Genomic DNA, 17,785 nt, shown 5'->3' with positions numbered 1-17,785 from the left:
TGTCCTCTATTTCACTATTGCTTGTCCTCTGTGTGTGTGTGCATTTGATTCTTTTTCCCCCCTATGTTCTATTTTGGATTGTTTCTATTACCGTGTCTTCATTTTATTAATATTTTTTGTGCACTGTCTAATCTACTACAAATCATATCCATTGCATTTTTCATATCAGTCATTTTAGTTCTCATCCCTAGAAATTAGATTTACATCTTTTGTAGGCACAGGAAAAGTGCACTCTTTCTCAACAGATAATTTATATATATATTATATATTATATTGGGGGGAGAGAGGAAGTTAACATAATTTTACCTAAATTTAATTCTAATACTTTAATCAACAAATGTTGATTAATTAGAAAATAACATTGCTCTGTGAGAAAGAAATTAACAGTGAAAATTGTAGAGTTTGGAAATAATAGAGACAGGATTAACCAATCAGGAAAAAGATTCTATGTAGCTCATAAATGTTTTTATTTTATTATAAAAACATTTTATAAATACTTGTATTTTGATAAAGGTAATGTGCATGAGCCTGCATAACTTATTTTGATGTCCTTCCAGTGAATTATGTCTTTTCTCTTTTCTTTTTGAATAATTGCACCATTTTAAAATGATCTGAATAAATTTTTAAAAATATATTTATGTCCTCCAGCTTGAAAGCTTCTTAGAATAGTGACACATTCCAAAATCAAGTCCAGATTTCACACCATATGAACAAAATATATTGAATGCTTGGTTTTTGCATTACATGACATTGTGAAGATGTTCTTTTAACTCCAAAAGAGAAAAAAACAAAATTTATTTGGAACCCAATAAACATTTAATTCTCCTATAATACTGTTTTATTGTTCATTATTTGCCTCATCTAGGTAACTATATTTCAGGCTTTTTGAAAACATGATTAATAGTGTTTTGTGCATGAAAAAAGGTACATGCTAATTGTTTAATTAAATTTAATTTCACTGGTTCTTTTGTTTCTGCATTTGCATTTTTTGATAATGTCAATAAGATCAAGTCTTCAAACTTGGAAAAATAACATATTTTCAACAACTCTAAAAATTTAACTAAAAATATTTCTGAGACTTTTCTCAGTTGTCTCTGTAAACACATCTGGTGTGATTATAATTCTGGAGTTTCAATAGAGAAAAATTACTTTGTCAAAGTTAAAATTATGTGCCATCTCCCTTAGGTCAATGATTGATTAACAATATTTCAAAAACTGAAAGAATTTTTGTTGATAGGAAATTGTGTGTGTGTTTGTGTGTGTGTGTATTACTCAGGCTATGTTTTAATGGAGAAATAATGAAAAAAATATTAGTAACTCAAATCTTAGCACCAATTTATTTTTTTATTGTGGTAAAAAAACTCAAAACACCGACTTACACGACTTTGAAGTATACAGTATTGTTAACTATATGCACAGTGTTGTACAGCAGATCCCTAGAGCTGCCTTGTATTTTAAAAACAGGACAGCTGTTTTTACTTGCTGCTTTCAAAATTCTCTCTTTGTGATTTTTGACAATTTAATTATGATTTGTCTGTGTGTATGCTTTCTTCTAGTTGGAGTGAATTAAGCTTCTTGACCTTATATATTTATTTTTTCTCAAATTTGAGAAGCTTTTAACCATTATTCCCTCACGTAGTGTCTCTGCCCCTTTTTCTTTTCATCTCCTTCTGGGACTCCTATGATATGCATGTTCTATTTAATGCTGTCCTTCAAGTCCTTCAGGTTCTCTTCATTCTTTTCTATTATTTTTCTTTTAGCTCCTGTGCTTCAGTAATTTCAAATTCCTATCTTCAAATTTGCTGATTCTTTCTGTTGTCTGGTCAAGAGCTAAAAAGTCTCTCCAATGGATTTTTCAATTCATTTAAATTTCAATTCATTTATTTTATTCTTTAATTCTAGAATTTCAGTTTGGTGGTTCTTCATTGTTTCTATCTCTGATAATATTCTCATTTTGTTCATACATCATTTTCCTGATTTCATTTAATTGCCTATCTGTGCTCTCTTTTAATTCATTGAACATGTCTATGACTTTTTTTTTTTTTTAATTCTATGTCTGGTAATTCATGTCTCCATTTCTTTGGGGTCAGTTTCTTGTGATTTAATTTGTCCCTTTGAATGGTTCGTATTCCCCTGCTTCTTTGTATATTTCATTATCTTCTGTTGGGACTTTGGAAATTTAAAAAAAATCAATCACTTCTCCAGTGTTTGTGTTATGGTCTTTGCACAGGGAGGTTTTTCTTCAGTCAGCCCAGCTGGATATTCTAGGGATCTTTCAAGCCTTTTCTGGGGATGTATTCTCTCTGAGTTTATATGTATAATCTCCTTATTGAAGAAGTTTGCCAAGTTCTACTAATGAACACTACCTAGTGTCTGTCTGTGGTACTGTAGACTCTGGTACATGTTGAACATTTTTGTTCTCAGTGGACCCCAACCTGACACCCCTTTCCCGCCAGTACTTAAATGCAGGCAAGATAGAAATCAGTCCCCTGGGCAGCTTCCAAAAAGTCAGAACACTGTATGTACGTTCCACTCCTTTCTCTACCCAGAGAGAATTTGGGTGTTAGTGGTTTCTTCCTAATCATGCCATGACATGACCAGGAGGGGCCTGGTGAGAAAGTGACATGAATTTTCCTACCAAATTTTATGTGGTTGGTTTTGTGCTTGCCTACATTGTAGGAACTTCTTAATTGGTTTCTGGATTTCTCACAAAGGCAATTAGTTGTGAAATGTTAACTTCACTTCTTTGAGGGGAAAACAGGTCTGAGGCTTCCTCTACCATCTTGCTAGCTTTTCTTTCCAAAAATATTTAGGTATGTTATTTCTTATCCTTTGTCAGGCATTTCATATATTTCCATTTTTTCAGGGTTGGTTTCTGAAGATATATTTTGTCCCTTCGCTTGGGCTATTATCCAAATTTGTACATTCGAAAAAAAACATCCACCCCTCCTGGCTTTTATGAACTATGGTTATACAGGGGAAAACCTTTACCAATCACCAGTCTAGCTAGAGAATCTGGGGCCTCTCAAACCTTTTCTGTGGATATGTCTTCTCTGGATTTGTGTGTGTAGATTCCTAATTAGAGGAATTTTCTGGTTAGTTTTTTTTTTTCAGGAACTCATAATCCCTTGTATTCTCTGGTATCTTCTGCTGTATGGTGGGTCCTCTGAAGCAGTAACATGCCACCCAGTTCTTTTTTGTTCTTAGCAGCCCCCATATATTTAGAGGATGCCAGATCCCACCCATGATCCAAGAGAAATGGGGCAGAAGCCAACCCATCAAGCAGCCTAACAAAACAGCAAGCAGAATGCTGAATGATGTACAATTCCCTTTCCCTGTGAGGGAAAGGCTACCAAACTATATTGGCCTCTGTCTGCTGTACCATGAGTTTTCTGGAGAAGCAGCATGCTGTATAGCTCTTATTTGTTCTCAGTGGCCCCCAGACATCTACTTATGAGAATAGTATATATACTCAGTGTATACATTTTGGGAAAACAAAAGATTATAAAGCATATGTAACTTCTAATTATGCTCTTATAGGATTATTAACCTTTTCCTATATTTTTTCCCAGGATTTTAATTCAAAAGTAAATAATATTTATATATTTGGTCACAGTTGAGTACTATAAAGTTAATGGAACTCTTTTTCACTGGCCCTTTTAAAATGAAAATATTCCAAGTCAATAGCAGTTTCAAGAGTTCTGAATTCTAGTGGAAGCATAATATATTCTATGATTTATTATAATTTATTTAAACATTTCTCTTTTGATTATCACTTAAGTTGCATAAAATATTACATTCTCAGTTTTGAATACTTAATGCCCAAGTACTTGACTAGTTACCTGATTATTTCCTTAGGAAAAATTCTTAGAAGTATTTCATCAATGTGTATAATTATGTCACTCTTGACATATGCTCTAAGTTTACTTCTAATAAAAGTTTTAACAACTTTTTCATACCCTTGGCTTAGGTTTTCATTAGGGTGTTAGCTTATACAAGACACTAACATGCAGAAGAATGGTTTGTAGTATATTAACAAGAAGTACCATGCATCAATGGGGAAAGACTAGTATTTTTTTTTAAAGAGTGTTAGAAAAGAAAACAATTTGCACATGTGGGGAAAAAGATATTTAATTAGATATCATTTGGCATTAGTGGAAAATGGGTTAGTCATTAAGTTAAATCCATAAATGGATTAGTCATTAAGTTAAAAATAGAGATGACAATAGGAAAACTATGGGTATACAATTTACATTGAATGTTCAGTGTATAAAAGTAATGAGATTAAAAGGAAAACAATAGTTTCCGAATAACAAATAAGTATTATAAAAATGATTAATATAAAAGTAGTATACAAAATCTTATAGGAAAAGCATTAACATTCCACTTTTGAAAATGCAAATGGGATTTATCATATCTTTTTAAAGTTGTTTTGAAAAATACTAAAATATTAAAAACAACCATTTTCACATGTTTTTTGAGTCAGAATATTGTGCACAGAAATGAAGGCTGGATCATTAGTAGGTATGTTAAAGTGTACTTTTGCATAAATGGAGAGTGATTGAACTAATGTGAGTATAAATAACCAATGTTCTGAAAGCATATAATAAAATAAATCTCTTTACTTGAACAGTTTACCTACACTGGTCCGGATTACATTAACATATACCAAGTGGAATATCTCCTGAATCAAAATTAATTATTGTGAAATTAATGAAGTAAATCATTATCTCAAATAATGAATAAATTTAGTTATCATATATACTAGATGCAAATTATGAATGCATCATACTATCCATGTACTTCCTTGGGTCAGTCCATTTAGTATGTGATTATTCATCTCTGAAATAATTCTGCTTAAGTAAGTGAAATGAAATCAATGTAGGATGGTTAGGTAGTGTCAGAATGAAGTAACTAATCAGTGTATCATTGTTAAATGGACAATTACCATGATTAAATAGAATTTATGGTTAAAATATATGATTGTCAGGTGAAAACTTGGAAACTTTTATTTTTCTACATAAATATGAAAATAATTTTCTTCTATTACATTAGTGCTATTTATAAAGCACTGTCTCTTGAAGATTAGGTTAGATTATCTCTTTAATCTAGGTAACTCTGTGAAATAAGATTTTTTTTTGCCATTACGACTGAAAATTGGATTTTGATTCCAAATGTCAGGCTAAATACAGTGGTTACTTTCAGAACACACGATATCCCACTGAAATGAAATATATATACCTACTTATGTATTTAACTAACCATATGTATATATATATACACATATATATCTGATATATATATATATATATCATCCCTCTCCATATATATATGTGAGATATATATCAAGATTAATTACAGTGCTAGGGGAAAAACGATATCAGTGAAATCAGAAATATTTTTGAAAGATGATAATCATACAGTTCCTGTGTTATTTGAAATGTTTCCTTTTAAATATTTCTATTTGCTTAGCATCAAGTTAGTGATTGGTAATGCCACTGAAATTCTTTGATGATCAACACTTCTTGCACAGAAGGAAGCCTCTGTGGATCTTCCATCTGATCCACAGTTGCTCAGTACTACTTTTTCTTGTGGAATAAGCTTCTTGAGTATAACAATATTATGCTTTATTTATTCTGACTGTGACACTGTAATTGTAATTGACTTTGGGTCAAATGTCAGCCTTTTCCTAAAAACTCTTCTTTTATTACATCGGGAGTCAGTTTCCTTTTCTTAAATCAATATATCATAGATTGTATGAGAAACAGTAACTAATTTGCAAAATAATGGGAAACATCACTTAAAATATCATAAAAAATTTAAGTATCCAGAAATGAACTCAGAAAGTGTAAACCCCTTATGGGCCAAAGTATACAACTTTTTTGAATGGTATAAAGAAGACTTAGGGAATAGAAATTAGATTGGAATATTATAAACATTTAATTTCACCTAAACTAATATATGAATTGAATAGAATGCTAACGAAAATCTTGACAGAATATCTTATGGGACTTGAAGCCCATTGGTATCAGTAAAAGTCTGGCAGTAAATAGACAGCATATTACACGGGAGTGATGGAAGAGAGTTTAAGGAAGGGACTACTTACAAAGGTGAGGGTAAGGTTAACAAAAAGTACCAAAAGATGGTGAAGCACCCAAGGACATATATTGTAGAAAACTACTACCATTTCTAGGTCTGAGGGGGAAAGGCTAGAAAGAAATTATCAGTGTCTGACTGCATTTATAGGTATAAGTGCTTTGCTGTAGCAGTCGGTGACCTTGGGACAGGTGTTCAGCCTCTGCTACACAGTAGTCTATCAGGGAGGCAGATGGGGGAATAAGTACTTCAAATTCCCTTTTCTACAGTCACCTTCATTTGCTTCCCATTGGCCAAATTCAAACAAAAACTGAAGGATGAGGGAGCCTGGTTGATGAGTTATATGAAGATTAGCATTCTAGCGCAAACAACAGAGTAGAGAAAGAGAGTGGGTTTGCAGGGACAAACAAAATATTCAGCATCATAATTTTATCTGGAAGAGCAAACACAATATGTTCCAAGAAAATTTTGGTAAAATTTCAATAGGAAAACTTATCTCATAGTACTCAAAACAGTCGAATGTTAAAATAATTTAAAAAGTATTGGAGCACAGGATCACAATTATCAGAAAAACTTTCATAATTTTATTATCAATTTATACATGATAGCAGGAACTTTTCAAATCAATTGGGATAGGATGGAATTTTCGTCAATTGTTTTGGGACTTTTATCCATTTGAGATAAAAATTCTTACCTCATACATTATTCAAATTATAAATAATATGAAACATTTAAATTAAAAAATCCTACAAACTTATTGAAACAAAATAAGGAATTATTAGTAATCATTGTCACTCTCAGTTTCTAGTTTATCAAGAGAATTTTAACAGGTTTGATTACATACAAAATAGTAAAAATTATGTGGTAAGATTATAAATAGATGAAATCATTCTCTAGGAAACTAGAAGCAAATATTTGCAATGTATACAATAATGAAGATTAAATAACCATACTCTGTGAAGAATTACTACAAATAAATAAGAAAAGACAGAAAGCCCAGTATTAAAATGTACAGTATATATGGCCAAAAATTCATTAAAAATATACAAATAGTAAATACATAAATAAATCCAACCCTCAGTAAATATCAAGGACATAACAATTAAAATAATTAGAATTCATTTTCAAATTTATCAAAAATCTATCAGAATTTACTATTACATGCTATATGAAAAATTTAATTTTTTGTAGTTTCAAGTTTTTATTTAAATTACAGTTAGCTAACATATAGTGTATTATTAGTTTTAGGAGTAGAATTTAGTGATTCATCACTTACATGTAACATCCAGTACTCATCACAACAAATGCCTCCTTAATGCCCATCATCTATTTAGCCCATCCCCATCCACCATCCTTCCAGTAACCCTCAATTTGTCTTCAATAGTTAAGAGTCTGTTTTACAGTTTGCTTCTCTCTCTCTTTTCCCCCTTATGTTTATTTGTTTTGTTTCTTAAATTCTACAAATGAGTGAAATCATATGGTATTTGTCCTTCTCTGACTGACTTACTTCACTTAGCATAATACACTCTAACTCCATCCACATCATTGCAAATGACAAGAGTTCATTCTTTTTGATGGCTGAGTAATATTATATATACACACCACATCTTCTTTATCTATTCATCAGTCAATGGACATTTGGGCTCTTTCCATAATTTGATGATTGTTGATAATGCTGCTATAAACATCAGGGTGCCCGTGCCCCTTCTTTTCACTATGTCTGTATCTTTGGGGTAAATACCTAGTAGTGCAATTGCTGGGTCGTAGGGTAGTTCTATTCTTAACATCTTGAGGACCCTCCATACTGTTTTCCAGAGTCGTTGCACCAATTTGCATTCCCACCAACAGTGTAAGAAGGTTCCCTTTTCTCCACATCCTTGCCAACACCTACTGTTTCCTGTGTTGTTAATTTTAGCTATTTTGACAGGTGTGAGGTGGTATCTCATTGTAGCTTTGATTTGTATTTCCCTGATAATGAGATGTTGAGCATCTTTTCATATGTCTGTTAGCTGAAAATTTAATTTATAGAAAATTTTGCACCTATCTATAGATGTTCATAAAGGAAATTCATTATAGCATATTTTTAACTAGCAAAACTTGGAACCATTTAAAAGCTTAACTTTAGAAAAATGATTACATTCCCCTAAATTATGGTACCTCTACACCATGGAGTCTTAAAAATAATGTTTATCTACACATACAGAAGTGGAAAGTTCACTAGAAAATATTGACAAGCATAAAAGAAGAAATAATTTAAAAAGGAAATCACACCACAGAACAATATAAATGACATGATGCATTTATTTTAAAGTCTATGTGTTAAGTTGATGAACAATCTTAACATACAACAAGATAGAATTCAATGAAAATATTGTGGTAAACAAATAAGGCATTTTATATTGATAATAGAAATGAGAGAGAGAAGTGTGACTTTTAGGAACATGTACACACCAAAGAGTCTCAAAGTATATAAAGAAACAACTGATAGGCTTATAGGAAGAAACAAGTATCATAAACATTGTAGTTAACTATTTATATACAGTCCTCTCAGGAACTGATAGACGAAATAAATTAAAATTGGGGACAACTAGAAACTGAACATTACAAATAAAAAACTCAAGCCATTAGATATTTGTAGAACTCCATATTCAAGAGCAACTTCCCCCGCATATTAAGACATAAGCAATGTTTACAAAAATACATTGTGTATAGTGTTCACATAGAGTCAAGAGCAAAACTAAACCTTAGAATTGATTTTAAAAGAACAGCAAAGGACAGTCCTAAGTGTTTAGAAAGTTACATATTATTGTACTCCACTGATTAAAGGCTTTTAAGAAAAACTCTCAACCATATAACAAAATCACTTTACTTCAAAATATATGAAATGTAGTTGAAGCTGTAGATAAAAGAAATGTGTGGTGTTGAATACATCGGAAATCAAGAAAAAAGAAAATGAATGATCTAGGCATTTGAAACCAGAGATTTAGAAAAAGAAAGCAAGACTAAATAAATGAAATTTTAAAAAATAATAAAATAAGTGCAGAGATCAATGAACTATGAAACAATAACTGCACAGAAATAGTAGTTATTTGTGATATGAAATGCTGTTTAGAAAAAATTACTTACAAAAAAATAAACCCTTTTACAAGCAAATGAAATACAATAAAGACACAATAAAGATTTAAGGATAATAAAGTGTTATAAACAAGTCCATTCTAATGATTTAAAAAAACTTGATGGAAAAAATACACTTCTATAAAATATAAAATATCAAAAGAAAGAGAAGCATGAATGAGAAAACTTGAAAAGGCCAAAGTCATTTTAAAATGTTATTTTTTAATAATCAAGATAACACACAATCAGTTGGTCTAATTCTCCCAAACTTATAAGAAAAATTTCTATCTTATACAAGTCCTTCCAGAAATCACCTTTGTATTATTTACTATTTCCCGTATAATCATTTTATGTTCTGTACCTCCAGAGTTTGAGGTATTTGGAAGTCTATATCTATAGTTTTGAATTTATGCTGACTCTTGCTATTTAGTGATATTTAAAGTCCAGATATGTTGAAATATCTGGAAAACTTGAGGATCAAAATTTAGTATAATAATAGCAAATTCATATGTAGCATTTTCTTTCTGGTAGACATAGATAAATGTATGTTGTATATTTATTAAAATAATCCTTAAGCGTGAGGGGAATCAAATCTAGTATTATGAAGCAGTGCTCCAAATTCAAATGAAAAGACAAAACCAAATGTGTAATTCTGAAAACACCAAGCTCATTAAAGCCAAAGTAACAAAAGCAGCAATATCAACCAAAGCACAATATAACTGGTGCTTGAACATCAGTCCTTTTAAAAGATCATAAAAAGACAGGACATATGTGAGGAAAGAATATGGAATTCCATGAAATATCATATACACACACTTCCCCTATACATGTATAAGTGTATGTATATATATTCAAACCTCTATCTATGTCTATATAGAATCTATTTATCATCTATCTATCATTTAGCTATCTATCATCTAGCTATCTATCTATCTACCTATTATCTATCTACCTACTGAGAAAGAATAGAAAAGTATAGAGAATTCAAAGTTGGAGCTGGTGAGAGTTTAAATTGGTGCAGCCACTATGGAAAACAGTATGAGGGCTCCTCAAAAAATTAAAACCTCAAAAAAACAATTATTATATGATGCAGCAATTCCATTTCTGGGTATTTTCCCAAAGGAAATGAAAACACGAATTCTAAAAGATACATGCACCCCTGTGTTCACTGGAGCATTATTTACAATGGCCAAGATATGGGAACAATGCAAATGTCCATTGATAGACAAAGAAGATATGTTTTATATATATACAATGGAATTATTACCTAGCAATTAAAAAAGAGTGCGGTGTTGTCATTTGCAACAACATGAGTGGAACTTGAGGATGTTATACTAAGCAAACTTAGAGGACAGAAATACCGTATGATTTTGTTTATATGTGGAATTGAAAGAATGAAAGAACAAACAAAACAAAACTCATAGATACAGAGAATAGATTGGTGGTTTCCAGAGGAGAGAGGGGTTTGGGAATGGGCGATTTGGGTGAAGGGGATCAGAAAGTACAAACTTCCAGTTATAAAATAAATAAGTCATTGGGATTAAGTGTACAGCATGGTGACTATAGTCAATAATGTATTATAAATTTGAAAGTTGCTAAGGGAGTAACACTTAAAAGTTCTCATCACAAGAAAAACAATTTGTAACTTTGTGTGTTGACAGATAGTAACTACAGTTATTGTGGTGATCATTTTGCAGGGTATGCGAATGTTGAATCATTACTTTGTATACCTGAAACTAATATAATGTTGTATGCCCGTTATACTTCAAGAAAAAAATAGCAGTCAATAGTACTATTCTATATCATTCTTTTTCCAGTAGCCTAATTTTACAAGGAAAACTGGTTCCATTCAGCTAATGCATATCTTGCTTGAAGCTGTATCAATCTTACAGATCCTCAGATACACTTCTGCTCCAAAACTGTGTTTTGGCCAGTTAGGCAAATGGGATGGGGTTTATCTTAATTAAGATGTCCTTTAACAATCTTTCTAATCACTAGTTTCCATTTAAACTGTCCCAGTACTGATACTAATCACCAGTAAGGAATTATCCTTCTTATCATGACTCTGATCTGAAAATTGGAATAAAATAGTTTTATTGGACTTGTGACTACTTTCTAGCATATAATAAACAATGGAAATAAAAAGAACAATGCCTAATATTTAGTTTCTGTAAATCCTTCTGATATTTACCTTAAGATAAAATCAAGTTTGTTCTTTTCATAATGGTCTAATGATTTCCAGTTTTAAAATATATGTCTGAATTTTTTATGAGGAGCTTCAAAACCTAGTTTTTTCCATTTTATAAGAAAATTGATTTTATTAACGTTCTTGAATACAAAATCTTGAAAATTAGGATATTAAGAGGCTTTAAATTTGTCATCAGATTAAAAATATATTAATCAGATTAGTGATAAAAATTTTTAAATACAGTTTGTAAACACAAAGGCATTTTCACTACATTCTTTTTTCTAGTAGATCTTTGATTTTTGCCCTTCCTGTCATTCATTTCTTCCTTTACATTTTCCTAAAATTCAAATAGTATTTTTTTTAACATTTAGACAAATAGAACTTGTACCTGACTTTTATTTTAGTTAAGATAATTTACTCCAGTAATTCCCAAACTTATAATTAAAGAAGGGAGCTTTTTTTGGTCAGTCATTATAAATGATACAAATCTATAATTTTATATGTATACATATATATTCTCAGAATTTTCCAAATATTCTGGAAATGTATGCAATAAAAATATTAACAATGGTTATCTTTATGTATATATATAAATGTTATGAGCATATATATTATACATGCATCATATTTTATATATTTATACATATGTATGTATATGTATATAAGATACATGTAATTTATGTATTCTTGTGTATTTTCTGATTTTTTATGAGCAAAATAATTGTAATAACAGAAGCAATATAGGTATTTAAAGTAATACTTAAAATAATACTCTGCTGGACTTTGGTATTAGCATGTTTACTTACAGAAATTTTGGTTTTGTTTACTCTTTTCTTTGAAGTGGTGATTATAGGTTGAACCTCTCTTCTTTGTGTTTCTTCCTTTCCACTCCCTTCTCACATGTACATTGTTTTGGGCTTAAGGGTGGGGATAACTATCAACTGTGATAGTATAACCAACAAAACTCTGGTCAAAAGGGCTTTGCTATTAGTGTCTTCCTTTAGTTTTATTCATATTTGCAAGAACCAGTTGCATCAGGACGCATATATAGGAGAAATGCAAGCCACAATACTACGGCTGATGTATGCTACTACATCTCAGGGCAGAAAGTTCTGGTGTTTACAGCAAGTTTCTTTCTCCACTTAAACCCTTGTTTTCTGTCCATCATTAAGAGTTGATAGGCTATCTTAAATGACCTAAGACTTTACAGATGCACTATATGTCTCTGAATATTTTCTCCCTCTTTCTTCTCCTCTCTTTTAAGATTTAATTCTGCGCCTCTGGAATCCTAGTAAAATTCCAAACTTGTTAATCAACATTTTCTTATGCGGTAGTGTATCCACTCATATGGATGAATCTCATGTTGGGTGGAGGAATATCAGTCCTAAGCAATCATAAACATATGTCCTCCATTCCCTCCAGAGGGGATTCTCGCAAAACTTAATTTTTAAATACAAATCAACTTTAATTCCTTAACATCAATGAATATGACCTTTAAATAATAATAACATTTAATCTATATAGTTCATGACTAAATCTTTTCATTTAATATTGTGTTATAATCCTTTGGATTTTTTTATGTTGTCATTTTCTATGTAACCCAAGAGGAATGAGTATAGAGATGACAATATTAATCTTGACATCACTGACATAAGTTCTTTGTAATGGGAAGCAGAATCAGAGGCCAAATAGGTAAAACTAGGAAACACAATGGGGTGGGGGTTGTTAAGTCTTTATAGGTAATTCGTATGACTCTTTTTCTAGTCAAAATATGGTGACTAACATAAAATAATAAAATAAAATTAAATTTAAAAAAATAAAACCCGAATTTCAAAATAAAACATTTAAAAAAGTAATGTTTAAAATTTCTTACCAAGTGATGGTACACATTTTTTGTAATGTTATTAAATTCAAACTACTTACCTAGATGAAAATGGTTTTTCTATATTCGTCTTAAGATAAACATTTGCTATGATTATTATAAAGACCATAAACAATTACTCAGGTAGCAAATATCCCCTCTATGGAATGAGACTGCCTCAGATTTTGCTGCAGTGGTTCAAATAAATTGAAAGCCTTCAATACAAAGAGAAATTTCTACGGTCTTTATCCTCTTTGATATTATGTATGCTTCTCTATGATCTATATAGGGCTTGACTTTCAAGAAAAAATTTACAGTAGTGCAGTTCTGAACATTTAAAATAATGGTCTTCTTTAGTGTCTATTTAAGTGCATCCTATTCTTACAACAATTACCAAGAGGCTCTATGCCTCCCTTTATATCCTATTGATTGACTAAAAAAAGTAAAACAATTATATGATAGTCTCTATTATCATATAACATTTTCTCTACTATCATATAACCTTTTGATAGAAAGATACTCTTTGCTTTTCAGAGTATGATCTATGAGAAAATTTCTTCTTGTCTATACAATTTATATATAATTTTACAGACATGCTTTACTTTGATGTCTTAAGATAAATTTATAGTATCAATGTTTGGCTGTAACAAATACAATATAAGACAGTAGAAGTGTTACCATAAATTTTTATTTAAGCAAAATAAATGATTGGTGATTAGTAGAATAACCTTTTAATGTTTTAATTATAAACTTCGGGCTCTGAATATTATATAAGGAAAGGGAGATAGCATATTCTCATAAACATGTCAGCAAAATAATTGAAATGTCACTTGATTTATCTTAAAGTATTTTCCATTGTATGTTGGCATTCATTTTTTGCTTATGGTAAATTATATTTACCAATTGCCACCTTGTTCTTTTTTAACCCTAATTTTTAAAGAGCTATGCTATTCTCTAGCTTATTTTTAAATAATATCAATATTTTTTCTCATGTTGATATATATTCTTCTACACTATGAAATAAATGCTTTTGAATAATTAAATTTTTTTTAAATTGTCTACTTTATAAAATCACAGGAAAGATACATATACATCTTTATATTTATATTATCACTTTTGTGTTTGGGGTTTTTAGGAAAAAAAATATTGATACGTTTTAGAATGAACAAAACTGAAATTCAATTTGAAATAGTAATTTTAATTTATATAAATCCAATTTATTTTATTTAAATTATATTATGTTGATAATTTAATGTTATATAGATCAGATGTTTTTTATTTACCTTGCTTTTTAATCCATTGATAGTTGTAAAGGTATTATCCAGTTCACCTTCAAGTATATCTTGGCCTTAGGGTGGCTTCACAAATTTGAGAAAATAATAATGACAATAATAATATGATTTGTTATGTAATATTATGTGCCAAACCTTATGGTAAGTACTTTATATACACTTAATTACCACGTGTCAAGTATAGAACAAGGAACCCCAATTTTGCCATTTTAAAGTTGAAAAACTTGAAGCTCAGAGAAGTTCTATAATCTATCTGAGGTCACTTACAAAGTAGCAGAGTAGAATTTTAAACCAGGCCAGTATGGCTTCAGAGTCCTGGCTTTAACCACGGCTGTATTTAGCAGAGTGCCAGACCTGACTCAAGTCAGCCCCCAGAAAGTCAAAAGCTAAATATTCAGGGATTTTGTGAGCTGGTTGTTAAGACACTAGCAATTTGAAATTAGCCATGGCAGGAATATTTATACCATAAAAATCAGCAAATGCTACAAATTGGGCCTTGCCCCACACTTTCATGTCCTCCGCCTGACAGTTTACTAGCATACCATTGTCTTTACAGCCAAAGTCTTGTCAACATTCACCTATATATTAGGTTACAAATATAAGTAACAGATGTAAATTTTTTATCGTTTGCTGAGTACTACATATAAACTGCCAGCCATTAAAAAATTTGCCATTAACAGTTCCTGAATTAAATATGTCATCTTTCATTGTGATATCTAAAATAATTTTTTGTAGAGAAGAATATGTAAAATAATGAATTATCTTTTTTATTTTCAGTGATAGTGGAAAGTGGAAAGATAATTTCTTTTGTGGCTTATATTAATTCTGGATATTGTGACATTTATAGAAATATTGTAGGACTTATGAAACTACAATCAAAAAAAGTGGTAAGTTTTAAACTTATGTATTCTCTTTAATCATAATTGAATCTAGCCTAATTATCGAACATTTATTTGTCTCCTTTTGTGAAATTTCTGTTCAATTTTTTTGACTACTTTTTGTTATTTCTTTTCTTTTTACTGAGTTGTAAGATACAGGAATGTAGAATACATTGTATTTTGAGTTGTGAGACATAGGAATGACCAATAAGCACATTAGAGATGCTTAATATCTTTATTCCTCAGAGAAATGTAAATTAAAACCACAACAAGGTACCACTTTAAGAATACCAGATTGGTTAAAATGCACTTTACATTTGACCCAGGAATTCCACTTTATTTACTCAAGAGAAATAAAAATATACATTACAAAAAGACTCACATGAATCTTCATAAGCGAAAAACTATAAGTAATCCAAACATCTATTGACAGATGGATGGAAGCATTGTGATACATTCTTACAATGGAATGCCATACTTCAATAAAGAGAAGTAATGCATACACGAATATGGATGAATCTCAAAGCATTAGGCTGGGCAAAAACATCAAACCCAGTCTATTTGATTCCAGTTTTATGAGGTTCTAGAACAGGTAAAACACTAATGCAGTGATAGAAAAGTTAGAGCTAATTCTTTTTTTGATTGGTCAAGCAGTCTTCAATGGCATTTAATATAATATGTAAACTTAGTTGAATTCTGATACACAAATTATATTCAGTGTGAAGATCTGCCATTTATATAAGTGGCAATTCTTCAAGTTAGATATTGGCTTTTGACCCCAGGATATTTAATAAAGGCTTTCACCTCTTCCAAGTTCATGTCATCAACCTGCTTTGAGAGCTACACTTCTTTTTTTTTTTTTAATCATACTGCTCATCAATTCATCCCCATTTTTGATGCTGTTGAGATCTCCGTGAAAAGATAATTTGGAGTTTCAACTTTTTCTCCAGAATCATGCATACTGAAAACCTGGTAGGCCCTTTTCCACTGTTTCTAATTTGGACCTAAATTGCTAGTTCCCTGAGTCAAACTCACTTTCCATGTTTCTTTATTATTTAAACAAGAAAGTCTTGATGGAATTCCATCTGTGGCCATTAATTCCATCAATTCTGATGCTAGCCCTCTGTGCTTATTTTCTCATTCTCTGTTAGTGCAACAAATGTGCCTTGCAACTGCGGCTGAGGTAATAAATGATAGCTAAGAAAACATACAAAGTTAAGCTATATTTACAAAATGCTATCCTTGGACCTTGAGAAATGGAATGAGCTCAATGTTTCCTAAACATCTTGCTGGATTAAAAATTTAATTTGCAGATCACTAAATGACAGTACTTTCAATTACCTTAGAAATGTTGAACTTGTCTATCAATTTACTATTGTTCTAATATAATTTAAATACATGTGAACATAACTGTTTTCTCTGACTTGAATGAAATTGCAATTTATTTTAAATACCATACACCAAAATTATTTCTGAACAGTGAATTTCTGATAATAATAGTATTTATCCATTGAATGAAAGTGGTTTCACTGAACATCAATTATCTGTATCTCTTACAGAAAAAAATTCAAAAACTTGTTTGTATGGGTAGACTTAAGGAGAAGGAGTCCTTTGGTGAGATTAGTGTTCTTCTTCAAGTTCCTTTCACATGCACAATAGTTACTGGAAAAGAGGTTGAGATGGCAATCATTGACGATAAGGACCTATTTGGTAAATATATACACGTCTTTTATACCATTTTATTGATGAATTTTTGACAAGTGTGGATATATTTCATAGAAAGAGAAGGACACTCAAGTAAGTGTAGGTGTATATATATGTTATTTACAGAAACAATGTATCTATAGATAGTCCCCTTTAATACTTCATATTCTGTCTGATTTAATTGTGCTATTTTTAGAATGTATTAACAATATTTCAAAACACTTTGATTTGAAATTAATAAAATCTCTAATTCCCAAGTTACCATTAATAGCATCATACCTTCCTTTTATGGAGTATCTTTTGGTTTTTCATATCTACAATTATTGCTTCTATGTTTCTGGTTCAGGTCAAGAGTGTGCTGTCTTCCAATGTACAGTCTAGATCAAGTGTATATGAAGAATTGTGGCTTGTAGCATTTAAGCCTTTATCTGAAATTCTAGCATTCTAGTAGTATTAAAAGAATAATCATGCAGCCACCTGTGTTTGGTCCTCCAAACATTATACTCAAATAGGAAATGCAATTGAGTATGAAGGATAAATGAATAGGGTTTAATAAATGATGACATAACAGGATATTAAAAAAAATATAGTTATTTGTATAATAAAACAAGAATATCAAACATTAGATAAAGGATAAAAGAGGAAAAATTCA

At 30.6% G+C, this 17,785-nt stretch overlaps 1 protein-coding gene across 1 annotated transcript in view; it reads left to right on the top strand.

Moving 5' to 3' along the window:
* CNBD1 (cyclic nucleotide binding domain containing 1) overlaps positions 1–17,186 on the top strand; it is a 357,731-nt gene extending 340,545 nt beyond the window's left edge. Inside the window, exons 9-10 of the mRNA XM_045895596.2 lie at positions 15,329–15,438; positions 16,989–17,186. Of these exons, the coding sequence (XP_045751552.2) occupies positions 15,329–15,438; positions 16,989–17,186 (308 nt within the window). The remainder of the gene's footprint in view (positions 1–15,328; positions 15,439–16,988) is intronic.
* The last annotated feature ends 599 nt before the right edge of the window (positions 17,187–17,785 follow it).

This window comes from Mirounga angustirostris, unplaced genomic scaffold, assembly GCF_029215605.1.
Source record: "Mirounga angustirostris isolate CCGP_5_RB_7025 unplaced genomic scaffold, mMirAng1.0.hap1 SCAF_4, whole genome shotgun sequence".
NCBI classification, from domain to species: domain Eukaryota; kingdom Metazoa; phylum Chordata; class Mammalia; order Carnivora; family Phocidae; genus Mirounga; species Mirounga angustirostris.
The sequence above is the reverse complement of the archived record's forward strand: the minus strand, read 5'-3'. Positions and strand labels throughout refer to the sequence as shown.